This window comes from Macaca thibetana, chromosome 16 (genome assembly GCF_024542745.1).
Source record: "Macaca thibetana thibetana isolate TM-01 chromosome 16, ASM2454274v1, whole genome shotgun sequence".
NCBI lineage: Eukaryota > Metazoa > Chordata > Mammalia > Primates > Cercopithecidae > Macaca > Macaca thibetana.
In genome coordinates this window covers 30,582,780-30,609,946 of record NC_065593.1, presented here as the reverse complement: position 1 = coordinate 30,609,946, position 27,167 = coordinate 30,582,780, and the positions used below count along the sequence as shown (strand labels likewise).

At 45.2% G+C, this 27,167-nt stretch overlaps 2 protein-coding genes across 2 annotated transcripts; both read left to right on the top strand.

Moving 5' to 3' along the window:
* The first annotated feature begins 1,098 nt into the window (after nucleotides 1-1,098).
* On the top strand, nucleotides 1,099-11,128 carry LYZL6 (lysozyme like 6). Its single transcript, XM_050763351.1, has 5 exons — nucleotides 1,099-1,245; nucleotides 6,253-6,479; nucleotides 7,696-7,854; nucleotides 8,770-8,848; nucleotides 10,790-11,128. The coding sequence occupies exons 2-5, from the start codon at nucleotides 6,341-6,343 to the stop codon at nucleotides 10,857-10,859; spliced, it is 447 nt and encodes a 148-aa protein (XP_050619308.1). The 5' UTR covers nucleotides 1,099-1,245; nucleotides 6,253-6,340; the 3' UTR covers nucleotides 10,860-11,128.
* A 3,619-nt stretch (nucleotides 11,129-14,747) lies between these two features.
* Nucleotides 14,748-27,146, top strand: RDM1 (RAD52 motif containing 1). The gene is made up of 7 exons (XM_050762502.1): nucleotides 14,748-14,889; nucleotides 15,273-15,452; nucleotides 19,974-20,096; nucleotides 20,849-21,017; nucleotides 22,919-23,017; nucleotides 24,961-25,046; nucleotides 26,783-27,146. Exons 1-7 carry the CDS (start codon nucleotides 14,794-14,796, stop codon nucleotides 26,882-26,884), a joined length of 855 nt encoding a protein of 284 aa, XP_050618459.1. The 5' UTR covers nucleotides 14,748-14,793; the 3' UTR covers nucleotides 26,885-27,146.
* Nucleotides 27,147-27,167: the final 21 nt, after the last annotated feature.

Below are 27,167 nucleotides of genomic sequence, written 5' to 3'. Positions count from 1 at the left end.
TGGAGTGCAGTGGCGCGATCTCTGCTCACTGCAAGCTCCGCCTCCTGGGTTCACGCCATTCTCCCACCTCAGCCTCCCGCATAGCTGGGACTACAGGCAACCACCACCACGCCCAACTAATATTTTTTTTTTTTTTTTTTTTTTTTTTTTTTTTTTTAGTAGAGACGGGGTTTCACCGTGTTAGTCAGGATGGTCTCGATCTCCTGACCTCGTGATCTGCCCGCCTTGGCCTCCCAAAGTGCTGGGATTACAGGCGTGAGCCACCGCGCCCAGCCGCCACTTGTCCTTTTTTTCTGTCAGATCCTGCCTCCCTGTTTCAGAGGGAAGAGTGCACTGTCAGTAACAAAATGTTTTCTCCCTTGCGTCTCTTTTGCTACAGTTGGTAGAAATTTCTCCTGGACTTCGTCGGTGACTAATGGTGTTGGGATGTTGTGGCCTTCACAGGGAAGGGACAGGGTGTCAGGTCACCATTTCACAGATGGTTGACCCGATGCCGACTGTGACTGGCTCTTTTGGCTGCAAGTGACAGAAACCCAACTCAAACTTGCTCTGCAAGTAGAGACATTTACTGAGTCTCAGAATTGAAGGAAGGGGAAGGGTGTGTTTGGGTCCCAGAAAGGGTGTACCCTGGGGCTGGAATCCTGTCCAGATTCCACTCCCTCTTTATGGAGGCTTAGCGCCTTAGATGGGCTGTGTCCTCTGGCCCTGCACACACGGGCTTTCTATTGGAAGCTGAGCAGGTCCACCGCTTCCGTTTACAAATACAGTGACTGGCACACAAGCATTCCTATGCTTATTGGGGAATGTTGGAGGGCAGGGCCCTAGGACTGGCAGCCCTCACTAAAACCCCATGAGGGAAGGAGCTCCCCCAAAGGTGGTGCTGTTCCCAAAAAGGAAGGAAACAGCCAGTGCTCTCCACCCTGTCCCACCTGGCCATTTTCCTCACAGATGTCACCTGTCCTCCCAGGCCCAGCTGCTAATTCTGCCTGACGCTTGGCCAATTTGCCTGGTTAAAACCAGTGTATTTCCAGGAGATGGATGACGTCACAGAACTGGAGTTCCAGAAGGCTGGGATGGCCCAGCACTCCCTCCTTCTTTAGAACATGGAGAGCTGTTAGTTGGGCAGGGCTGAAGCATACGTGGTGAGGAAGAAGAGGCTCCTACTGTAGACGGCCTTTTTCTACAGGTCCTCCCAGAAATCCCCGGGCCAGCTGGAACCTGAAGTCAGAGAGGGATGGGAGAGAGGTAAGCTGTGGAAGGGGTGGGAACATACCTTCTGGAACCACTGTCTTCCTTGAGGGGACCCTGAGAGGGGCTGAATGGGCAGGGATGGAGCTTCCTGCTTCCCGAGGCTCAGTGACGTCTATCTCTGAGGGACCCTCCTGAGTCAGTGTGGAGTAGGCTGTTGTTTGCCTGGAATTCTAATTTAACAGGGCATCTTGTAAATTTTATTCGCTGGCTGGGCGCGGTGGCTCAAGCCTGTAATCCCAGCACTTTGGGAGGCCGAGACGGGCGGATCACGAGGTCAGGAGATCGAGACCATCCTGGCTAACACAGTGAAACGCCGTCTCTACTAAAAAATACAAAAAAAAAAAAAAAAAAAAAACTAGCCGGGAGAGGTGGCGGGCGCCTGTAGTCCCAGCTACTCGGGAGGCTGAGGCAGGAGAATGGCGTGAACCCAGGAGGCTGAGCTTGCAGTGAGCTGAGATCCGGCCACTGCACTCCAGCCTGGGCGACAGAGAAAGACTTGGTCTCAAAAAAAAAAAAAAAAAAAATTCACTAAATCTGTCAGCTCTGGGGGTAGGAAGGTGGGAGAAGCAAAAAAATGGCCCCAAGCTCAGGCTGGTGTGGAATGAGTCTTAGAACAAGAGACAGAAGCAGCCTTGTTGTCTGGGGTAAATACCACGGTTCATGGTCTCACGTTTAAGGACACAGACACACACGCACACAGAGTGAGTTTGGAGCAGGAGTTTAATAGGCAAAAGGAAAGAACAGCTGTCCTAGACAGAGGTCCCGAGCAGGTTGCCAGGTGGTAGTGGAAATGTCAGGGTTTTCTAAATGGGCTAGTGAGGAGGCGTTTGTGAGGAGGGGATGTCTTATCCTCCTATGGCCTGATGGTTCAGTTGGGACCAGGTGTGCTACCTGTATAGAGCAGAGTTTTTAATAGGCTCTCACCCCATTCCCGAGCACATAGGCCAACTTTTAGTCTGTGTCTCTTTGTCTTGCTTATCTGGGAGGAAGAGTTTCTGTGTCTGTTCCCATACATCTTGCAGCTGTAGGCATACCCCTCGATTCTGCTTTTAGCTTCCCTATCTTAGCGCACCTACAGAGAAAGGAATGTGGTTAGTAAGGCCCGCTATTTTACTGGTGCCCATTGTATAAGTGTGAAGTTTGGTGATTACCCAGGAGACTTCCCGGATCCTTCTGTGCCTGAGCTGTCTTACCTGTTTTACTGTTTGCTCTTTCAGGCTGCTTGTTGTGAGAAGAAAAGTTATTTCCTTGAGCTGCGTGAGGTTAGAAAGGGAGCTATCTTTGAGCTGCTTTTTGTTAAAAGGAAAGTTTTCTGCTGGGGATTCACTTTACCCTGTCTACCTAAGTAATTTCTTTTTTTTTTTTTTTTTTTTTTTTTTTTTTTGAGACTGAGTCTCACTCTGTCGCCCGGGCTGGAGCGCAGTGGCCGGATCTCAGCTCACTGCAAGCTCCGCCTCCCGGGTTCACGCCATTCTCCTGCCACCTCGCCCGGCTAGTTTTTTGTATTTTTTAGTAGAGACGGGATTTCACCGGGTTAGCCAGGATGGTCTTGATCTCCTGACCTCGTGATCCACTCGTCTCGGCCTCCCAAAGTGCTGGGATTACAGGCTTGAGCCACCGCGCCGGCCAGTAATTTCTTTCTGCCTCCTATAACAAGACCAGAGAAGAAACAAGCCCACCAGGATAGCCATCTTGTCCAAGCAGAAGCCGCCTGACACTGGAAGGCGGGGGATGGAAGAACTCAGGCTTCTGCCCCCTCACCAACATATACCTAGTTTAAGGGGAAAAACACACCAGACCAGTGACAGAAATAGTCGCAGGTTTTCAGATTTATTGGAAGTATTGCTTCTTTGTAGTGTAGAGATGAGGTCTTGCTGTTTCCCAGGTTGGTCTCAAACTCCTGGCCTAAGCAATCCTCTCACCTCAGCCCCCCAAAGTGCTTGGATTACAGGCTTGAGCCACCATGCCTGGCCAGTCTTTCAGTTTCCATGGCATTGGCCATTTTGAAGAATACAGGCCAGTTATCTTACAGATTTTCAGTGAGTTTGGCTTCGATGTTTCCTCAGGATTAGATACAGGCTATGCATCCCTGGATGGAATACTGCATAAGTGGTGTGTCCTCCTTGGGAATCACACCTGGAGGCACACAATGTCCCTCTGTCCCTCATTGGAGATGTTCATTTTGATTGCAAGTTCAAAATACTGTCTGGTTATCCTCCACTGTATCTGTTTTGTTTTTTCTTTCTGTGCAACTAATAAGCAATCTGTGGGGAGACCCTATAAGATCATGGATAATATATCCAGTTATTCAGCAGTCTTCCCACAACCTCAGATTTAGCATGCAATGATGATTCTTTCTCAAACCAATCTATGATGGTTGCAAAATGGTGATTATTTTTCAACTCCATGACTTCCTCCACATTTATCGGTTGGCCTTTTATTGTCAGGAAGAGGGTCTCTGCTTCAGCTCCACACTATGTATCTTTTTGTCAATTTATTATTATTATGGGCTCATGGATACATTAATTATATTAATGTATAATCTGTTACTGTCATTTATTTTGATGGTCTAATTGTCCCAGATTACCTTGGAAACCATTATGCAATGATTTCTTAGATATGACACCAAAAGCACATGCAACAAAAGGAAAAATAGATACATTGCACATCTTCAAAATTAAGAACTTTAGGGCTTCAAAAAATACCACCAAGAAAGTGAAAGGCAACCCACAGAATGGGAAAAAATATCTGCCATATATCTGATGCTGATCTAGTATCCAGAATATATAAAGAACTCTTCCCACTCAGTAATAAAAAGACAACTCAATTTGAAACTGGGCAAAGGTTCTGAACAGACATTTTCCCAAAGATATACAATGGCCGATAAGCACATAAAAAGATGTTCGGCTGGGCGCGGTGGCTCACGCACGCCTGTAATCCCAGCACTTTGGGAGGCCGAAACGGGCAGATCACGAGGTCAGGAGATCAAGACCACCCTGGCTAACACGGTGAAACCCCGTCTATACTGAAAATACAAAAAAATTAGCCGGGCATGGTGACGGGAGCCGTAGTCCCAGCTACTCGGGAGGCTGAGGCAGGAGAATGGTGTGAACCCGGAAGGCGGAGCTTGCAGTGAGCAGAGATCGCGCCACCACACTCCAGCCTGGGCGACTGAGCAAGACTCCGTCTCAAAAAAAAAAAAAAAAAAAAAAAGATTATCAACATCCATAGCCATCTGGGAAACGGAAATTAAAACAACAGGGTGATACCAGTTCATATCCATGAGGAAACCTTTTGTAGACAGATAATAGGTGTTGGTGAGGATGTAGAGAAATTGGAATCTTTATACACTGCTGATGGGAATGCAAAATGGTGCAGCCACTTTGGAAATCTGGTAGGTCTGATAAGCTTAAGCCTAGGGTTACCCCATGACCCAGCAACTCTACTCCAAAGAAATAAAAATGTATACCCACACAAAAACTAGTATGTGAATGTTCACAGCAGCATTATTCATGATAGCCAAAACCAGAAACAACCCAAATGTTCATCAACTAATGAATGGATAGACAAAGTATGGTCTATTCATACAATGGAATATTATTCAACCATAGAAAGGAATGAAGTATCATTATGTGCTCCAACCTGAATGAACCTTGAAAACATTATGCTAAGTGAAAGAAGCCAGATACAAAATGCCATATTTTATGTAACTCCATGTGTATGAAATGTCCAGAAGAGGCAAATCCATAGAGACAGAGAGTAGATTAGTGGTTGCCAGAGGTTGGGGGAGGGGGATGGGCAGTGACTGCTAAATGGGTACAGGGTTTTGTTTTGGATTGATGAAAATATTCTAAAATCAAGTGAGATAGTAGTTGTACAACTCTGCAAATATACTGAAAACCACTGAATTGTACACTTTAACTGAATTAATTGTTTGATACGTGAATTATATCTCAATAATGCCGTTACCAAAACATATAGTTCCAGATCTGGCCAATCGGTGCCCCTTTGAGCTAGCTCTTGTGTCAATCTGACATGCCCCAATCCATATTTTTAGCACTTTTTAAATTTCTGGTACAGCAAGATAATCCAGATATCTCATAACCCTTTCCTGCTCCAGCCTGGGAATCAGCCATATTTCCTGGAGTCCCGGTTCCCTTTTGTGTGGAATGTGAACCAAGATCTGGGCATTATTTCATTTAATCATCAAAACAACCCTTTTAGGTAGATATTAGCATATCTTCATTTTACAAATGAGGCCCAGAAAGGTTGAGTATGTTGCCAAAAATCACATAACAGCCCAAGATTTGAAAGCAGGCAGTGTGAATCTAGGGCCCTTGCTGTTCCACACACACACACACAATGTGAAAGTGAAGGTTATGTCTACAGCCAGCCCACCAAGAATTGTACCAGGCAGGGTATGGCCCCTGGGAAAAATCATGTGTCATGTGTCTTAGGGAGTGGGGTTGTGGGGAGATGAGCACCCAGTATCCTGGCCCTCCTTCTAAAAGCACATCCTCAGATACACACACACATATGCGGTGAAGATAGTCTTCAGTAATCTCCTTTGCCAACCTCACTCACCATCCCAATACCCAAATACTACCCATAGCTGGGTGCCCATATAAGAGGACCTATTGATGAAATGAGATTGGCCAGGTGTGGTGGCTCACACCTATAATCCCAGCACTTTGGGAGGCTGAGATGGGAGGATCACTTGAGGCCAGGAGTTCAAGACCAGCCTGGTCAACATAGTGAGACCCCCATCTCTAAAAAATAAAAAACTGAAAAACAAACAACAACAAAGAAAGATCGGCCTTGGTTTTTTAATGTTGAAGCTCAGAAGTTGGTATATGGAGGTTCATGATACTATTCTCTCTCCTTTTGTAACTGTTTAATTTTCCATGATTAAAAAAATCTATAAAATAGTAAATGAGAGAAAAGAGATAGGAAACAGGTTGGAGCAGTGAGTGAGTAAGGAAATCTGGCTGCCCTCTCCAGATTCCCCAGGCTCTCAGAGAAGATCAGCAGAAAGTCTGCAAGACCCTAAGAATCGTCAGCCCTCAGCTGCACCTCCTCCCCTCCAAGGATGACAAAGGTGCTATTCATCTACTTGGTCAGCAGCTTTCTTGCCCTAAATCAGGCCAGCCTCATCAGTCGCTGTGACTTGGCCCAGGTGCTGCAGCTGGAGGACTTGGATGGGTTTGAGGGTTACTCCCTGAGTGACTGTGAGTGCCATCGGCCCCTCCCCTGTCATTTCTCCTTCTCTCCCCGTCATGTCCTACATGGCCAGCTTCTTTCTCTCCTGTTCATCTTTCAAAGCCAAGTTCAAAAAGCAGCCCCCTTCAAAAAGCTTTTTCCAATACGCCGTATTCATCCACGTTATTATCCAAGCACTTATTACGTACGAAGAACTGTTTTAGATGCTGGGGATGTAGAGATAAACAAATTCCCTTCCCTTGTAGTGTTCACATCCTAGGGGAAGAGAGCAGCAACAAACTCATAAAGTACTGCCTGGTAGTGATCAATGCTATGAAGAAGAATAAAGCAGGGGGAGCGATGGTGACACTGTTTAGATGGGGAAGTCAGGGAAGGCCTCTCTGAGAAGGTGACATTGAGCAGCACCGAATTAAGTGAAGGACCTGGTCACCCAAATGTCTGGGGGAAGAACACTCCAAGCAGAGGGGACAACTAGTACAAACGCTTTATCCTCCTGCATGGAAGGGATATCTCCCTTTTGCCTAGGATTTGTGTGCACCTGTCTTGCAACACTTGTCCTTTTATCTTGCTTTGTGGGTTTTTTAGGTACTTTTTTTCTTTTTGAGACGGAGTCTCACTCTGTCACCTAGGCTGGAGTGCAGTGGCACAATCTCAGCTCACTGCAAGCTCCGCCTCCTGGGTTCACGCTGTTCTCCTGGCTTATCCTCCCTAGTAGCTGGGACTACAGGCGCCCACCACCATACCCAGCTAATTTTTTGTATTTTTAGTAGAGACGGGGTGTCACCATGTTAGCCAGGACGGTCTCGATCTCTGACTTCGTGATCCGCCCACCTTAGCCTCCCAAAGTGCTGGGATTACAGGCGTGAGCCACTGTGCCCAGCCTTAGGTACATATTTTTATGCTTTTAATATAGGCCCCTTGAAGGCAGCATCTGTGTTTGACCCAATTGAAATGTCCATCACTGGGCTTTGCACAGTTCCTGGCACACAGTAGGTGCTAAGTGCAAGACACATGAATAGATGGACAGATGAATGGTTGTACTTATCAGTGGGTGGATGGACCAAAGGATGAGAGGGCAAGTCAATGGAGGTTTCCAGCCCTCTAGTCCTATCTTGCCTCCCAGGCCTTGTTCCTTTTGTCTGATTCCTTGCCTCCCTTTCTCCTCCATCTCCCTTCTCACTCAGCTTGGTCCCCTCTAAATCCTGACCTTCTCCCTACTCTAAGGGCTGTGCCTGGCTTTTGTGGAAAGCAAATTCAACATATCAAAGATAAATGAAAACGCAGATGGAAGCTTTGACTATGGCCTCTTCCAGATCAACGGCCACTACTGGTGCAACGATTATAGGAGTCACTCGGAAAACCTTTGCCAGGTGGACTGTCAAGGTCTGGCCAGGGCCCCAGGGTGGGAGAGATGAGAGTGGAAACCAGGCTCTGCTCACAGACTTTTCTTTCCACCCACAGCCTGGGAATGGCCCCAGAGATATGGTTCAAAAAATCAGGGAATCCCTTTACTGAGCAGAGGGCTGGAGTAGTGTCCCTAATGCCCATCCAGTTAGGAGATTCTATAGAGTCCCTGAATAGGATGCAGAAAGGCTCTGTATACAGCTGGTAGTAGTAGAACAGTTGCAGCAGCCAATGTTTATTGAGAGAATATTATACACTAAGCACTTTACATACTTAGCTTATTTCATCCAACTTTCATGCAGTAGAAACCATTTATGATCCCCACTTTACAAAACAGCAAAGTGAGGCTCAAAAAGAGAACCAGCATTGAATGCCAGACCTGACAGGCTCTTAACCATTCCAGAGTACCATCTTCAGCTAACGATCTGACCAAAGGCCAAGTGCAAATTCCCTAGCTCAGAGCTGATCCAGGAGGCTCGACAGGGCCCATGACTCTGCCCCTCACCGCTGCCTTCGCACACTGACTGATGCCCCTGGGCTCCTCACCTGAAGACCCCCGCTCACTAGGTGGGACATACCTCTGTGGTGTTTTGGCATTTCCTCTCCCTAGAAACCTCCCACAAACTTTGAGTGAACCACCATCTACTCTGGTTAGGAAGAATAGTAGTGAACGGGCCCAAATCTTAGGCCTCTTGCCCCTTCTGCCCACACCCCCTTTCACCTCCAACCTCCAGCAGCCATTGTAGGGATGTCTAAATGGGCCCCTGGGAGAGAGCCTTTGCCTCAGCTGGAAACCTCGAGGTGGCATAAGCCTGTCTAGGGAGGGCTGGTGTCTGCCTCCATCTTAGGGACTGTCTTCTGTGCCCTCACAGGTTTTCTCTTCCTTCCTTTCAGATCTGCTCAATCCCAACCTTCTCGCAGGCATCCACTGTGCAAAAAGGATTGTGTCCGGAGCACGGGGGATGAACAACTGGTGAGGAGGACACCGTGGGACTCAGCGGGCAGAGCCCCACGAAGGAGGGCATGACAGAGAAAAGGGCGGTAGACAAGGACTCACGGGCACGCCCTTGCAGTGTCTAGAAAGATGTGGGATGGCGTTGGGCTTGGAACTCTGAGTTAGAAGACCTGGGATCTGGTTCTTCCATGATATTGTATTGAACAAAACTCTTCTGGTTGCGGTAACAGAAAACAACTTGAGCTAGCTGGGGAAAATCTATTCTGAGAGGACCAGATGTCTCACTGAGCCCACTCAAGGGCTTCAGCTGGGCCCCAGAAAGACCATGGAACCAGGGCTGGAAATTGTCAGCAAGCTTTCCATGGCAGGTTTCAGCTTCTCTTGGTGCATTTGCTTCACAACTCTCTCTGCAGACTTTCTCTGCTCCACAATCTAAAGGACAAAGGGTGCTGCAAAGTTAATGAGCTGAAGTCCTAAGCAACCATAGGGACTGGCTAGGCTCAGCCCCAGTCCAATTTCCTGGGATACAGAATCTGATTGGTTCCACTTGCACCACTGTGCCCCCTTGGTCCAATCAACTGTAGGGATGGGAGGAGTTAAGCAATACAATTACGGCTGCTGCGGGGGCCCTATGGCCATAATTGACTTTTTTTTTTTTTTTTTTAATTTAAAAATGCTGACCGGGCGTGGTGGGTCACACCTGTAATCTCAACACTTTGGGAAGCTAAGGCGGGTGGATTACTTGAGGTCAGGAGTTTGAGACCAGCCTGGCCAACATGGTGAAACCCCGTCTCTATTAAAAATACAAAAAATTAGCTGGTCATGGTGGCGTGTACCTGTAGTCCCAGCTACTCGGGAGGCTGAGGCAGAAGAATCGCTGGAACCTGAGAGATTGAGGCTGCAGTGAGCCAAGATCACACCACTGCACTCCAGCCTGGGCGGCACAGTGAGATTCTTGTTTAAAAAAAAAAAAAAAAAAAAAAATGTGGTGGCCGGGCACGGTGGCTCACTCCTGTAATCCTAGCACTTTGGGAGGCTGAGGTGGGTGGATCACAAAGTCAAGAGTTCGAGACCAGCCTGGCCAATATGGTGAAACCTTGTCTCTACTAAAAAATACAAAAATTAGCTAGGCGTGGTGGTGGGCGCCTGTCCCAGGCTGCTTTTTATGTTATATGGGGATGAGGCACTCACCCTGTGGGCCGGGATCTCTCTGGGGACCCTTCCCTTGCTTTGTGTCCATGCTCCTTAAGGCAAGCTACTTGGGAGGCTGAGGTAGGAGAATCGCTTGAACCTGGGAGCCAGAGGTTGCAGTGAGCCGAGATCGCACCACTGCACTCCAGCCTGGGCGGCAGAGCAAGAATCCGTCTAAAAACAAACAAACAAACAAAAAACAAAAAACGACAACAACAACAAAAAAAATGTGGCGCTCATCAGCTAGGCAGACACCCACAAAGCTGGGAGCTCACCAACGGTGGACATTCAGATAGTCACCTTTTCTGAGCTTCAAACTAGATATATAAGTAACACAAATGGCCACCTCTATAGGCGACTGTGGAAGGAGTCAAATCCCTTGCATACTCAAAACACCACAGAAAAGAATTGATAGCAATGATTATGCCGACCCTTTCTGGAGGGAGAAGGAATGGGTGCACCTGAGACTTTTTTTTTTTTTTTTTTTTTGTAATAAGTAAGTCTCAGCCCTGTGAAACAGTACTCACCCCTTCAGGGAGAGATGAGGATTTTCAAATGTGGAAATATTGATCCAGGGAAGCAGGCAAACACCAGAGATGAGAGAGTTTTACAGGATTCGTCAGAGGGGACAGTGGAGGACAGACCAGAAGGATAACAATGAAGGGGATTCTGGGCATTGCTCCACATGCGAGACTCACCAAGAACTGGGTCATGTGTGTGGAGGAGTCACTGAGCGTGAGGCAAGAACCATGTCTTTTTTCTCCACAGGGTAGAATGGAGGTTGCACTGTTCAGGCCGGCCACTCTCCTACTGGCTGACAGGATGCCGACTGGGATGAAACAGGGTGCGGGTGCACTATGGAGTCATTCCAAGCCTCCTGTCCTTACTCAGGAATTCTTCATTTCTTCTTCCTATGCCTCAACTTCATGTTATTTTCTTCCCTTCCCATTTACAACTAAAACTGACCAGAGCCCCAAGAATAAATTATTTTCTTGGCTTCCTCCTTACTCCCATCTGGACCCAGTCTCCTGGTTCCTGTCTGTCATTTGTAAACTGAGGACCACAATAAAGAAATCTCTATATTTATTGAAGCACTCACTCTGCAAAGAAGGCATCCATTTTTTCATTATTCTATGTATATGTGAGTACCTGAGACAGTGGGAGTGTACTAGGTACTAGAAGGAAGACAAAACACAACTGTTGCTCTTTAGGTGTTCATAATCTAGGTGGAGACGCAGAAACATCCACAAACATTACAATAGATAATTAAATGTATAATAAAATTCGTAATTGTTGCTTTGAAACAGTATCAGCGTCCAAGTAATTCCTCCAAAGAATAATTTTTGAAGTAAAAGAGAAAGCTCAGAAGTAGGCAATGGGTGGGGCTAAGGGTATGGTATTGATGTGGAGAAAGTAGTGATGGGATGGAGAAATAGTGGCAGACGCCAATAATTTTGGGGTGCTTTGGGAGAATAGGCTAGGATCTAGACAATTTAAAAAGTCTTCTCTGGACAGGATCTGGTTTGCCTGGAGGGTGCTGATGTGGAGTAGAACATGCTTAAAGAAAAAGCAAAGTCAGAAAAGGGACAGTTGAAGGAATGTCCTACACATAGCTACCATCAGTAGTGTCTGACCAAACTGGGGTTTTATCTTGGACCACTTATTTCTCTACCACTGAGCCTTAACTGTTTCTACTATAAAAGGAGAGATTTGACTATTCAGTGGTTCCCAGACTTTTGTATTTCACAGGTGATAAAATGTAAAAAATAATTAAACCTGAGATTTCTAATTTTTTTTTTTTTTTTTTTTTTTTGAGACAGAGTCTCACTGCATAGCCCAGGCTGGAATGCAATGGCAGGATCTTGGCTCACTGCAACCTCCAACTCCTGGGCTCGAGCAATTCTCCTGCTTCAGCCTCCCAAGTAGCTGGGACTACAAGTGTGCGCTACCACACCCAGCCAATTTTTTTTTTTTTGAGACGAAGTCTCACTCTGTCACCCAGGCTGGAGTGCAGTGGCATGATCTCCACTCACTGTAACCTCTGCCTCCTGGGTTCAAGCAATTATCCTGCCTCAACCTCCCCAGTAGCTGGGATTACAGGCACCCACCACCATACCGGGCTAATTTTTGTACTTTTAGTAGAGACAGGGTTTCACCATGTTGGCCAGGCTGGTCTTGAACTCTTGACCTCAGGTGATCCACCCACCTCAGCCTCCCAAAGTGCTGGAATTACAGGCATGAGCCACCGTGCCCAGCTATTTTGTATTTTTAGGAGAGACAGGGTTTCACCATGTTGGCCAAGCTGGTCTTGAACTCCTGACCTCAAGTGATCCACCTGCCTTGGCCTACCAAAGTGCTGGGATTATGGATGTGAGCCACCAGGCCCGGCTGAGATTTCTAATTTTTAATTTTAATGTCCAAATAAGAGCATTAAAGCAACTATCCTCTATTAGCACCTTGTCATAAAACAATTTTTAGTATCAACATTATAGGGAGGTCATACTTGTAGAAGAATGGAGTGGAATCTATCTTATTTTATGAAATTATAAAAAACCTGATTATATTTTCCAGATTGTCCTCATTTTGTAGAGTAGGGGTGAAAACTTTATCACAGCATGGGTCTGAGGATCATTATTCAGAAACCACAAGAGACTTGTCCTGCAGGGTCTCTTCTGGCTCTGACATTCTAGGATTAAAATAAACAGTAGTAGGAACTGCTTGCTTTCCTTCTTGTGTTACTGAAACAGACTTTATAAAAATTATGACAAATCTGACCTAACTGATTCCATTTTGCTTCTAACTCCAAGCTGCCCTTGCTCATTCCTGGGCACAGGCCACACTAACTATGGGATGAATTTTTACTGTTTAACTTTGAAACAAAGATAATAGTCCTTTCCTGAAACAAACCACGTCCCTGCTTGGGAATCAGATCTCCTTTGTAAAACAAACAAATTAGCCACAAGATTAGAAATTATGGCTCAGAAATTATGTAGCCAGAGGCCACAAGATTCCTAACCTCCCCAGTTGCTCCTATTCAAAACGTTGTTGTAGTCTCAGCAATGCACCAAGATACAACAGTCTCTAGTTGTCTGAGATAACTCCCAGAGTTCTTTGTCCTACCTCCAAGATGATTAAGGAGCAGGGACACAAAGGTGGGGTTACAGCAAAAGTTTAATAAGCGAAAGAAGAAAGCTCTCTGCCAGCAGAGAGTGGGGGCCAGAATGGGTGTCCCCTCTGAGGCTGGGTATTTATGGATTGGAAAGGGGAAGCAATGTGCTTAGTCCGCCGGCTGTCTTGGAGAACTCAGCTTGGCCAGGAGCCTTGGCCCAGGACCAGTCAGGAGCTGAAATGATGATTCTTAGATGCTTCTTAACTTGGCCCGAGACCTATCAGGGGCCGAAGTGATGATTCATAGAGGCTGGACTGACAGTCCAAAAAGGAAAGCAGAGTGCCCACTGGAACCCACCGGAGCCCACTATGCGCATGCCCACAAAAGGAGAAGCAACTTCATCCTGGGAGCCCGCTGACTATACAAAGGACAAAGGCATTTCTATGCCAGGCCTCGTTCCTTTATCTGAGTGAGCTGAAGGTTTGTGCAAGCTTTTATCCAAATGGGCCAGAGGTTTTTCCATCTGTGCAGCCGTGGGCATGTCTCCAGGCACAATGACCTATGCTAGTTCCCTTATCAGTGCTGGTAGCTTGAATTTTTTCCCAGGCTGCTTTTTATGTTATGTGGGGATAAGGCACTGACCCTATGGGCCGGGATCTCTCCAGGGACCTTCCCTTGCTTTGTGTCCACTCTCCGTAAGGCAAGCTAACTAACTCCTTTCAACATTACTATTATAAAACCTAAAATTGGCGTTCTAGGTATTTTTCAGACCCTTTATTCTGACGGACCAGCTGGCACCACTCAGATGGGCAAACCTGCTCATCTGTTCTTGTGGCCCCCCAACCAGGAATTCACTCAGCACAAGAACACAAGCTCTGACTCTCTCTGATTTCATCCTTGACCCAACCAGTCAGCATTTCCCATTCCCTGGCCCCCTGACTGCCAAATTATCCTTTAAAAAACACCAGCTTCGGCCAGGCACGGTGGCTCACGCCTGTAATCCCAGCACTTTGGGAGGCCGAGGCTGGTGGATCACGAGGTCATGAGATCGAGACCATCCTGGTTAACACGGTGAAACCCCGTCTCTACTAAAAAATACAAAAAACACTAGCCGGGCGAGGTGCTGGGCGCCTGTAGTCCCAGCTACTCGGGAGGCTGAGGCAGGACAATGGCGTAAACCCGAGAGGCAGAGCTTGCAGTGAGCTGAGATCCGGCCACAGCACTCCAGCCTGGGCGACAGAGCGAGACTCCGTCTCAAAAAAACAAAAACAAAAACAAAATAACCTCTTAAGTCAAAAGATTGCATCTTTCATGGTTATTTCCCACAAGCTCAGTAGGTAGTGCTAATACTTAGTACCCTAATCTCCTTCAGGAGTGAAGATGAAGCTGGCTGCTATAAACATGTCCCTACCCTTCCATCCTGTCAGCCCATTTTGGAACGCTAAACATGCTTTGAACGGAAGCTCTGAACTCAGGGATCTTGGGGCTGTGGCTGGAGGAGGGGAACAGACTCAGAGGCCGGCCCTAGGCAGGAGGGGCGAGGGAGCGATCCGAGAGCCGGCCCCGCCCCTCGCATGCGCCTCTTTTTAAAAAAGCGCGGGCGTGCCTTGCGCAGGCGCATTGCTGGGGCGAAGGTGAGCCGCGCAGGTGCGGTGAAGGGAGGATGGCGGAGTTGGTTCCTTTTGCGGTTCCCATCGAGAGTGACAAAACCTTGCTAGTGTGGGAACTGAGCTCCGGACCTACGGCCGAGGCTTTGCATGTGAGCCGGGGCCAGAAAGGAGGGAGGGATGGAGAAAGCCGCCCACCCGCTGACTGGGAGTTCCGGAGCCCTGCCTCAGACCCTTACCTGCCTCAGCCTCTGCTGAAGGACTCTTAATTCTAAAAGGGATCCCAACTGACAACAAACGACCCCCAAAAGATTTTTAAGAGTCCCAGAGAGGTATCTCTCCACCGACAGCACGTTTTACCTTCCAGTGCTTCTTAAAGTTTAGGAATTTAAGAGGAAAACCTGTTGATTAAGTGGGAAGTGTTTTGAATAGCATCCTTCGCGAAGAGGGGTTTGGGGAATATGAGGGCAAGTGCGGTTTTGTTTGCTGGGCGTGAGATTTCATGTACTTACTTGGGGTGGGACCACCCCCACAGCATTCTCTGTTCACAGCATTTTCCCAGTTTGGCCTTCTGTATTCAGTCCGGGTCTTCCCAAATGCTGCAGTGGCCCATCCTGGTTTCTATGCCGTCATTAAGTTTTATTCAGCAAGGGCTGCCCGCAGAGCCCAAAAGGCATGCGACCGGAAGCAGCTTTTTCAGAAATCTCCAGTCAAGGTGGGTCCAAATATGGAATTCCTAGCTCCGCTGTGATGAAGTGCTGAATTCAATAATAGGTTAGCATTTGTCTAGCACTCTGGTTTACGGAATATTTTCAGATGCATTGCCACACTAATCTTCCAGTTCTCTGGGTTTTTTAGATGAAGAAACTCAAACTCAAGATGGTTGAGTGACTTGTTTAAGGTTCCTGAAAAGAATTATGGAAACTTGAGGTTGAACTAAAACCTGCTGAGCTAAACCTCATGTCATTTTATGCTGTCCCTTTTTAAGAAATCTCAGCTTGGGCAGCAAAGTGAGACCCTGTCTCTATTAAAAAAAAAAAAATTAAAGATAAGGCTGGGCACCGTGGCTCATGCCTATAATCCCAGCACTTTGGAAGAGGGAGGCAGGCGGATCACTTGAGGCCAGCAGTTTGAGATCAGCCTGGGCAACATAGCAAAACTCCATCTATACTAAAAATACAAAAACTAGCCAGGCATGGTGGCATGCGCCTGTAGTTCCAGCTACTCGGGAGGCTGAAGCATGAGAATCACTTGAACCCAGGAGGCTGAAGCATGAGAATCACTTGAACCCAGGAGGTGGAGGCTGCAGTGAGCCAAGATTGTGCCACTGCACTCTAGCACGGGTGACAGAGTGAGACTCCATCTCAAAAAAAGAAAAGAAAGAAAGAAAAATAAAAAATTAATTATCAGCCAGGTATGGTGGCATGCACCTGTAGTCCCAGCTACTTGGGAGACTGAGGTGGGAGGATCGCTTGAGCCTAGAGGTTTGAGGGTGCAATGAGTCATAATAATTGCATCACTGCACTCCTGCCTGGGCCACACAGTGAAACCCTATCTCTAAACAATGAGTGAATGAATGAAATCTTCGCCAGAAGACTTCTGCTTCTATTTACTTTTTAATTTTTTTAGAGACAGAGTATCCCTGTGTTGCCCAGGCTGGTCTCTAAATCCTGGCCTCAAGCAGTCCTCCTGCCTCAGCCTCTTAAGTAGCTAGGTACAAGCCACCATGCCCAGCTACATTTATTTTTTATTTTTGTTTCTTGAGATGAAGTCTTATTTTGTCACCTAGGCTGGAGAGCAGTGGCATGATCTCGGCTCACTGCAACCTCTGCCTTGCGGGTTCAAGCGATTCTCCTGCCTCAACCTCCTGAGTAGCTGGGACTACAGGCACCTGCCACCACACCTGGCTAATTTTTGTATTTTAGTAGAGATGGGGTTTCGCCATGTTGGTGAGTCTGGTCTTGAATTCCTGACCTCAAGTGATTCGCCCACCTCAGCCTCCCAAAGTGCTGGGACTACAGGTGTGAGCGACCACGCCCAGCCATATATTATATATTTACTTTTTTTTTTTTTTAAGACGGAATTCTGCCCTTGTTGCCCAGGCTGGAGTGCAGTGACATGATCTCAGCTCACCACAACCTCCACCTCCCGGGTTCAAGCGATTCTCCCGCCTCAGCCTCCCAAGTAGCAGGGATTACAGGCATGCACCACCATGCCTGGCTGATTTTGTGTTTTTGGTAGAGACGGAGTTTCTCCATGTTGGTCAGGCTGGTCTCAAACTCCTGAACTTAGGTGGTTCACCCACCTTGGCCTCCCAAAGTGCTGAGATTACAAGCATGAGCCACCACGCCCAGCCTATATATTTACTTTTATGTGAATTTAAAATGTGTGGGTGTGACCAAGTCTTCTGCCAGCTGTTATATAAAGGAAACTGTATCATCATCATCATCATCATCATCATGCTCACCATGGCTCACAAACTGCCTATTTGGAACTCCCTTCAGTTCTGAGAGGATGGGAACATTCTTTAAGCAGCATTGTAGAAACCCTATTCCATATTAACATGCCAACCAATTTTACCTTCCCAGAGCCACAGAATGATATCTCATTGTATGCCTCAATTCAGTCACCTTTCCCTTTTCAAGGACCATTTCAATTCCTAATTGGCTACTTGATCTGACTGTTTCCTACTAATCTTGCTGCCTATTACTGTCTATATTCCATTCCTCATTGAATTAACCTTGATCAAATCTGAGAACTCTGCTCAGTAATGACTCCAGATATACTACTCCCACTTCGTTAGCCTGTTCAATGCCCTCTTAGCCTGTTCAACACCCTCTTCAATCCTGGTTCCACTTCCTGTGACTGAAATGATTACCTGTGAGATATTATTTAACTTTTGAACTATGGTCTGTTTCTAACCTGTGACCATTTCACATAGCCACTCAAATATTATAAAGGTGCAACTAAGATTATGAAACATTTACTTGGTATCATTTTGTGAGTAATGAGTTTTTAGTGCTCTTTGGACATTGAGACCATTTCATAAGCTTTAGGTTTTGAGAATTTCACAGCATAAAGCCCATCACTGAGACAGTAATGAAGGATATGTTCTACAACTCAATAGATTAGGTGAGAGGAGAGGGCGTTCATACTAGATTTATTTGTTTACTAAACCCAAAACCTTGGGTTGCTACTCACCCCCCACTGTAATCTAGTTTAAGTGTTCTTTTCTACTTTAGAAAAGAACATTTTTCATACATTTTCATTTTCATACATTTAGTTCCTGGTTTTTTTGCCTTTTTAAATACAGAAAAGAGAATAATGTTTTAAAATAAAATCAAGGAAAGGCCTAAGGCACCTGAGAGGGTTTTGTTTTTGCTTTTTGGGTTTTTGTTTTTGCTTTTGTTTGGAGACGGAGTCTTGCTCTGTCACCCAGGCTGGAGCGCAATGGCATGATCTCAGCTCACTGCAGCCTCTGCCTCCCAGGTTTAAGTGATTCTCCTGCCTCAGCCTCCAGAGTAGCTGGGATTACAGGCATGCACCACCACACCCAGCTAATTTTTGTATTTCTGGTAGAGACAAGATTTCTCCATGTTGGCCAGGCTGGTCTTGAACTCCTGACCTCAAGTGATCTGCTCGCCTCAGCCTCCCAAAGTGCCAGGATTACAGGCGTGAGCCACTGCGCCTGGCCAAGAGGGTTTTTTGTGGGTTTTTGTTTTTGTTTTTGTTTTTTTGTGAAATGAAGGAAAATGGTTGCCGCCAAGAACTGTGGCAAGGTTATCCAAGCTGACAACTGTCTGTGCCACCCAGGGGCTCAGAGTTTTTCTGAAGCTTCCTGGTTGTCCAGAAAGACTCCACTGTGACTCATGATACAGGCCGGTCTCGCCAATAGCACTCAATGTTTAAAAATTGGTCTTCATTTCTCTTTCCCAACAGGCATTTCTCCTTCTTTTCAGTTGGAGAAAGTAATTTCAATTTTTACTTGCTCATTGTTTTATTCATTCAATTGACAGATCATCTGCCCTCTATTATATGCCAAGAACTGTGCTTGGTTCTGGAAGTGAAAAAAGCTATGGTTTCGTCTGGGACTTACGGAGCTTGTAAACAAGTGATAGAGGAAGGTGCATAATCAAATCAATAAAGAATTAACTTCGGCCAGGCGCGGTGGCTCACGCCTGTAATCGCAGCACTTTGGGAGGTGAAGGCAGGCAGATCACGAGGTCAGGAGATCGAGACCATCCTGGCTAACATGGTGAAACCCCGTCTCTACTAAAAAATACAAAAAATTAGCCAGGCGTGGTGGCGAGCACCCATAGTACCAGCTACTCGGGAGGCTGAGGCAGGAGAATGGCGTGAACCCAGGAGGCGGAGCTCGCAGTGAGCCGAGATTGGGCCACTGCACTCTAGCCTGGGCGACAGAGCAAGACTCCGTCTAAAAAAAAAAAAAAAGAATTAACTTTACTGTTAATTCTTATTAATTTCTAATACAAATAAATTTGACTTTGTATCATTTGCATTTCATGAATATAATAGAGTTAAAAATGAAATAGACATATAGGAAAGAACTTGTGATGTAAGAAATCCACAAAAATGGGTAAAATATTTTAAGAACAGTAGATATTTGCATTCTCAAAGAAACTTATAAATGCATATAAACCTCTAGTTGTTTCAGTTGCTTGTAAAATTTGTAGAAGTATGTGTATTTCCTCTTTTTTTTTTTTTTTTTTTTTTTTGGAGACAGAGTCTTACTCTGTCGCTTAGGGTAGAGTGCAGTGGCACTATCTCGGCTCACTGCAAGCTCTGCCTCCCAGGTTCAAGCCATTCTCCTGCCTCAGCCTCCGGAGTAGCTGGGACTACAGGCACATGTCACCATGCCTGGCTAATATTTGGTATTTTTAGTAGAGACAGGGTTTCACCATGTTAGCCAGGATGGGCTCGATATCCTTACCTTGTGATCCACCCGCCTCAGCCTCCCAAAGTGCTGGGATTACAGACGTGAGCCACCGCACCCGATTGTATTTCATCTTTTAACAGAGTTTAGTAACTTGGGGAGGGGGATGGGTGGTGGGTTCATCTTATCTATATTCAGGTCATATTCTCAAGCAGGAGCTACTGAATGGGAAGACCGAAACAATTTTTCTTTGCACACTTGGTATTGACAAATCTCAGATGTATCCATAATAAAATCTCTAGCAGGTTGTGATATTTATGAGTCTATCTCTTATGATTTTAGGTTCGTCTTGGCACCAGACATAAGGCAGTTCAACATCAAGCCCTTGCCCTGAATAGTTCCCGATGCCAAGAACTGGCGAATTACTACTTTGGTTTCAATGGGTGGTCCAAAAGGATCATCAAGGTAAACCTTGTAGATTTTTTTTCACTAACCACACTCTCCTTTCAACATTGAAATCCTAGATTTTAGACAGAAGTATTGAACTGGATTGTAGGGAGGAGATGTGAGAGGCCTCTACCATTGAGGATAAGTGGACATTTCTGAATTGGCCTGCTACCTAGAATTAATAATCTCAGTCACTTGGATGGTGGTATCCATAATTTTCTCTACTGTTTTTGTGGCATATAATAAAAAATGGTTGTCTCTATCTAGCAACTCATTTGCAAATCTAACTTGATTTTGAAGCCATAGGATACCTCAACTGTTAGCTTGAATGACTGGAATTTAGTTGTTTTTTTGTTGTTGTTTTTGTTTGTTTGCTTGCTTTTTGGTTTTTTGTTTTGTTTTGTTTTTTTGAGACAGCGTCTCACTCTGTCGTCAGGCTGGAGTGCAGTGGTGCTATCTCGGCTCACTGCAAAATCTACCTCCTGGGTACAAGGGATTCTCCTGCCTCAGCCTCCTGAGTAGCTGGGACTACAGGCGCCCGCCACCATGCCCAGCTAATTTTTGTATTTTTAGTAGAGACAGGGTTTCACCATGTTGGCCAGGATGCTCTCAATCTCTTGACCTCGTGATCTGCCCACCTCGGCTTCCCAAAGTACTGGGATTACAGGCATGAACCACCACGCCCGGCCAAGTTTTTACTTTTAATAACAAAACATTTTGAAGCCTACATTAAGATCCTAGGAAGGACCTTACATTAAATATCCTTACAGCTTCAGGAGTTTTCTGACCTTGAAGAAAGAGAAAATGAAGATAGCATGGTGCCACTTCCGAAGCAAAGCCTGAAGTTCTTCTGTGCTTTAGAGGTGATGTTGCCATCCTATGATTGCAGGAGTCCTGGCGTTGGCTTGGTGGAGGAGCCTGTGGATAAGGTGGAAGAAGGTCTGTTTTCATTGGGAGTGGAGGAGGGTAGGGATTTGGCGTGGAAAGGATCATTCTTTTTTTCTTACTTTCCGAAAGTCATCTTTTCGGATACATATCAAGCTCTTCCCTCTCTGAGCTACTGAAGTCCTGGGCAGAGTTTTTCTGTCTTACAGTATAGGGTTTTACTGTAGGTAATACCTGATTGAACCTTTAAATTTAAAATCGTACAGCTGACTTCCTGCCAAGAAACTTAGGAGGAAGAAGGAAGTAATGTTTTTACAGTTTTTGGTTAAGAACTTGCTTCGAGCTAAAATAGTTCTTCAAATATGTGTCTCTTGTAGCCCTCGGTTATCCCAGCAAAACCATCTAAAGTTTTTGTTTTTTTTTAAATCTATTTATTATTTTTTTAGAGGCAGGGTCTTGCTCTGTTGCCCAGGCTAGAGTACAGTAGCATGATCATAGCTCACTGTAACCTCCAACTTCTGGGCTCAAGGGATCGTCCTGCCTCAGCCTCCTGAGTAGCCAGAATTACAGGCATGCACCACCACACCTGGCTAATTATTATTATTTTTAGAGATGGGGTCTTTCTGTGTTGTCCCACCTGGTCTCCAACTCCTGGCCTCAAGAGATCCTCTTGCCTCAGGATCCCAAGTTGCTGGGGTTATAGGCATGAGCTACCAGGTCAGGTCATCATCTAAAGATTTACATAAACTTTTGTGTAAACATTCAGTTCTTTTTTTTTACTCATAAAAGGGTTTCAGCCAAAAAAGAGTCTAATATAGATACCTAGAAAGAGTACTCAATTGATACTAATGTTGAGTATTTTTTTAGTATTCATGTCCATCAGGCTTAGGGTTTGAAGTCAGAGGCAGGGCTGTAGGCTAATGGAGTGGAGTAGGCTCCCGGGGGTGATGCCCAGGGAGGAGCCAAATTATCTGTACCAAAGTTTTTTCTTTTTTGACATGGAGCCTCACTCAGTCGCCTAGGCTGAAGTGCACTGGCGTGATCTCGGCTCACTGCAACCTCCACCTCCCAGGTTCAAGCATTTCTCCTGCCTCAGCCTCCCAAGTAGCTGGGGTTACAGGTGCCTACCACCACACCTGGCTATTTTCTTGTTGTGTTTTCATTAGAGACAGGGTTTCACCATGTTGCCCAGGCTGCTCTCAAACTCCTGACCTCAAGTGATCTGCCCACCTCGGCCTCCCAAAGTGCTGGGATTATAGGCATGAGCCACCGGACCTAGCCCTTTTTTTTTGAGACACAGAGTCTCACTCTGTCACCCAGGCTGGAGTGCAGTGGCCTGATCTCAGCTCACTGCAACCTCTGCTTCCTGGTTCAAGCCTCAGACTCCCAGGTAGCTGGGATTACAGGTGTGTGCCACCACACCTGGCTAATTTTTGCATTTTTAATAGAGACAGGGTTTCACCGTGTTCGCCAGGCTGTTCTTGAACTCCTGGCCTCAAGTTTCACCACATTGACCAGGCTGTTCTTGAACTCCTGGCCTCCACCTGCCTCAGCCTCCCCAAGTGCTGGGATTACAGGCATGGGCCACCATGTCCAGCCAACCAAACCTTTTTTGATGAGTGATTCCAGCCCTTGATGCACAGGAGGGTAGGGTCTGTAGGAGTGTTGCCTTAACTGATCAATTTGAAATCTCTGAGTGATGTGAGACATGTGCCAGGTTCTTGGCTGTTATCTCCCTTCTAGTACTTCAGGAACTTCCCTACTAGATGGAGGCGTAAAAATGGGCCCTGCCAGGATGTACCTATAACAGAGCCATTCAACCATACCCTTGTGCCGTCTGTCCTTAATCACAAAGGTTATGAGCTAAGAACCATGGGTGCATTTTTAGTTTTTAAACATATAGCAATTATCATTCAGATAGGCATCTTAAATCCATTTGTTTTGGTTGGAGTTAGGACCGTTATCGTTCCTTATGAAAAGGAAGACAGCCCAGAAGCTTGCTATTCAGAAGGCTTTGTCAGACGCATTCCAGAAACTGTTGATTGTTGTTCTAGGTAAGACTCTCTTGATCGTCCTAGAAGTACTTCAGTTTCAATGGGCAAATAAACTCATTTTGAAAAGTTAATTGGATAAAAATATTGATATCTAAAGCACTCTATAGTATGCTTTCATTTGCTAAATTATTTCACAGCAACAGGCTCAAATTTGTTCTGTGTGACATTTGTGGAAAAAAAAAACGACAGCAAATACTGTTCCTAGTTTACAGATGTGAAAGGACTTGCCTCAGTTCCCACAGAAAATGTTTAAGCCAGGTCTTCTTTAATTGCTTGCCTATCATATAGAATAGTGATTATAAGTTTTGGACACATGGATTTGAGTCCTAATTCTGTCTCTTAGGTTTTTAATGCAATTTTAGGTCTTATAGCCAGAGAGATTTGAAAATACTTAATAGCTCTAAGCTGCAGTCTCTTCATCTACAAACTGGGGTTAGTAATTCAGTCAGCCTTATGAAGGATATTGTAAGAGTAAATGAGATGACAAATGTAAAAACTCAGAACTACACTTACAAGATAAGCAGACATATTAACTGTTATTGTCATTGTTGATTTCTGTCTGAATAAATAAACTCTGTGCCGAGGAGTTTATTAGATTTTGTTTCCTGAATCGAGAATTCAATTTCAGCTTTCATTTCTGGCACTGACACATTGGGCAAGTATGATTCTTATACAACAATCAGCTGCTTTGCTGTGAGCCTTGGAATTGGTCATGCTATTGAATGGCATTGCTTGTATTCCCTATTGAGTTCTACAGTGGCACGAATGTTACAGGCTGTGCCCAAGGGAAGCCTGATGATTGGCAAAGAGTCCCTGAACAGAGTTGCTCTTCTGCTTCACAGCCCTAAAGGCTTAAGAGACTGAGAGATCCTAATTAAGTTACCACAGACCTTTATTTGCTTGTAGGAGGTGGCCCTGATTGCTCTCAGCTTTCCAACCTGGACAACAGCCCTTCTAGTGAAAGTCTTACTTCCTTGATCATCAGCTGTCAAGTCTGAGTAACAACCTTTAAGAACCAAACGAAGTGTGTGGGTTGTTTACCTCTCCCTAGTATACAAAGGTATCTCTTGCACACACTGAAAACTTTTTAGACCAAAAGCCTTATGGCTCTAGTTTGCCTTGAAGGTAGTTCTATTGTCTATAAGAATATGTGGGCCTGTGTCTGCCAATAAAATGTTCAAATGTTCTCTCTCTCAGAAGCTTTGTTCATTGCATCTGGTGGAATGAATTTTGGTTCTCAGGGTGCAGACACCTGGCCCTTGCTTCTAATGTGAAGTGTCTACTGGCCCAGTGGTCTCTACTCCAAATTTGAACTTGCTTTGACCCCCACCTGATACCTTACCATTTCATCGTATTATGATTGAACATTTTGGTTTCCATATTTTTTCTTATGTTATTCCTTAGTTCCTATCTGTAAGATCATAATGTCCTTTGTACAAAATATGGTTGATATTTCATATATATGTTAAAAACTGAGGTGTGAGGCCAGGCATGGTGACTCACACCTGTAATCTCAGTATTTTGGGAGGCCAAGGCAGGAGGATCACTTAAAGCCAGGAGTTCGAGACCAGCCTGGGCAACAAAGCAAGACCGTGTCTCTAAAAAAAAATTAGGCGGGCACAGTGGTGTGTACCTGTAGTCCCTGCTACTCTGGAGGCTGAGCCAGGGGGATCACTTGATCCCAGGAATTCCAGGCTGCAGTGAGCTATGACAACGCCACTGCACTCCAGCCGGGGTGACAGAGTAAGACCGTGTCTTCCAAAAAAAAAAGGAAAGAAAGAAAAAACTGAAGTGTGAGATGAGGAGATAAGGAAACTTCCAGGAAAATGTTCTTATTTTCTGCTTTTAGAAACCAAAAGAATGTTCATGGGGTGCTACCATTATATGCAGGATGTTTTAGAATGAAAAAGATTCTGAATTGATCCTCGCTAACTTTATTTCAGAAAGTGGTAAAATAGCTGTGGAGTACAGACCCAGTGAAGACATCATAGATGTCAGATGCGAAGAAGAACTACACGGTTTAATTCAAGTATGTGGAGATAAAAACTCAGGGGTTAACATAGCCAATGTAACCATAATTCAAAACAAGCAGCATAATTTGGAGGACAATTTGTTTCATTCTTAGAAAAATGTGAAACTGATACTACTTTTGAGTGCAGAGTATTTCTGAGGCTTTTCCTGAAGTCTTGACCTTTGACTCTGACCCGTTATTTGAAGTTTGGAGAGCAGAACTGAGGACTGTCAGAGTGTTATTACAGTTGTGGACACAGGAGAGGGGTTAGTCTTCCCCCAGGATTTAGGGATGCCAGGCTGCTTGAACATAGGCCTTTTTAGAACTTTCTTCAAACAGGATCCCAGAGATATGGGGAAAAAGTAACTGGCCTTAAGAATGATCGTGCTACAGCTTTCGAAAACTATAATGCCTTTCAAATATGGCTTATTACCTAGATCTCAATATCTCCTTATATCTTGGGTAGACCATTTTGTTGAAGATCTTTCTGTAAATCAATTACAATCATGTGCTGCAAAATGATGTTTCAGTCAACAGTAAACCACATATATGATGGTGATTCCATAACAGTATAATGGAGCTATCCCTATACAGCTATACCATTTTTTATCTTTTAAACAGTATTTTTACTGTATGTTTTCCATTTTACATACATAAATACCTACCATTGTGTTACAATTGCCTTCGGTATTCCGTATAGTAACATACGGTACAGGTTTATAGCCGAGGAGCCATAGGCCATACCATATAGCCTAGGTGTGCTGTAGGCTATACCACTTAGGTTTGTGGAAGTATATGCTATGATGTTAGCACAAGGGTGAAATCCCCTAATGACATATTTCTCAAGTTTCTCCTCACATGGCAAGCAACGCATGACTGTATATGAAAGCTCTTAAATAGGGATTAAGTTTCTAAATTAATCTCTGAAAGAAAACAGTCATTATTTACTACATATGGAATTTTTTTTTTAAAGGAGCAAAAGTGTTTTATTTCAGTGGGAACTTAATTTGGGGCTAGAGTGTTTTATTTAACTTTCACCCCAGAGTTGCAAAGTGTTTTGTTTTGAAGTTTTTCCCTGTAAAATAATTATTTCAATTCAATTTAAATAAAACCCATCAAGGAAACTTCAAGCTTTAAGAAGTCTAGCTTCCTGTGAAATGTGAGACAAAGTTAGCACTGATTTCAGAAATCTGATTATAATAATAGATCCACCCCTAAATGAGGCGAGTCTTGGAATCCCTTTCATTGTAAAACCATTAATCTGCACCATGTGCCTATGCTAGGCACTGGCATAAGATGAAGCACCTTCTTAGAGTTCGCATGCTGGTGATGGTGCCAGACAATGAGAAATACAATAGGTAATAATGGCTGTGGAGGAAGTCAGCTGGGTTCTAGTTATAGTCACATTTCAGGAAATTATTTAACATGCTGACTTTAACAACCTAAGCCTCTTCATGTGTGCACACAGGGTAGACCTCTGAAGAGTGGCGCTGTAATTTCTAGGGTGATGGCTGTGTTAAGGCAGGGTGACAGTTCAGACTTCTCTCCCAGACTGAATTGCCCACCTCCCAAAACCCTTCCTACAGAAAATTTGGAGTCCTCACTTATTCCCTGGCAGCTCCTACCTAATAGAGTGGTGAATTATCAAACATGCAACAAAGGATATCAAAAGTTTAGCAAAAATGGCAACATTTTGGAATGAATGACCCTACTGTGCATTCTGCCTGCCACCCTAACTGGTGCACATTTTGCAGGTCCATTGCTCTCCCTGGAAGCAGTGTGGCCAAGAGGAGGAAGAGTATCTCTCCGATTTCAGCTTGGAGGAGGAAGAGTTCAGGCTCCCAGAACTTGACTAGCATTTCTGAATATCCCGAGGCGAGGTCACCTAACTTCCTTGGGAAGCTCTGCCGTGCCGCTACCCCACCCCGCCCCACCACTGTAGGCTGCTGGAGTCCTGGGACCACCTGGGTCGGCCGCCCAAATCTTTCCTGGCGAAGGGGAAGGAAAGGGTGTTCTGGTGGAGAGGGAAGGGAGGCTTGGGCGGGATTGTGGGATAAGATCGCCCTGGTGACGAGGAGCAAATCTGGAATGGAACTTAATAAAGGTTGCCTAAATAAAGATATGGTAAATAACGGAGGA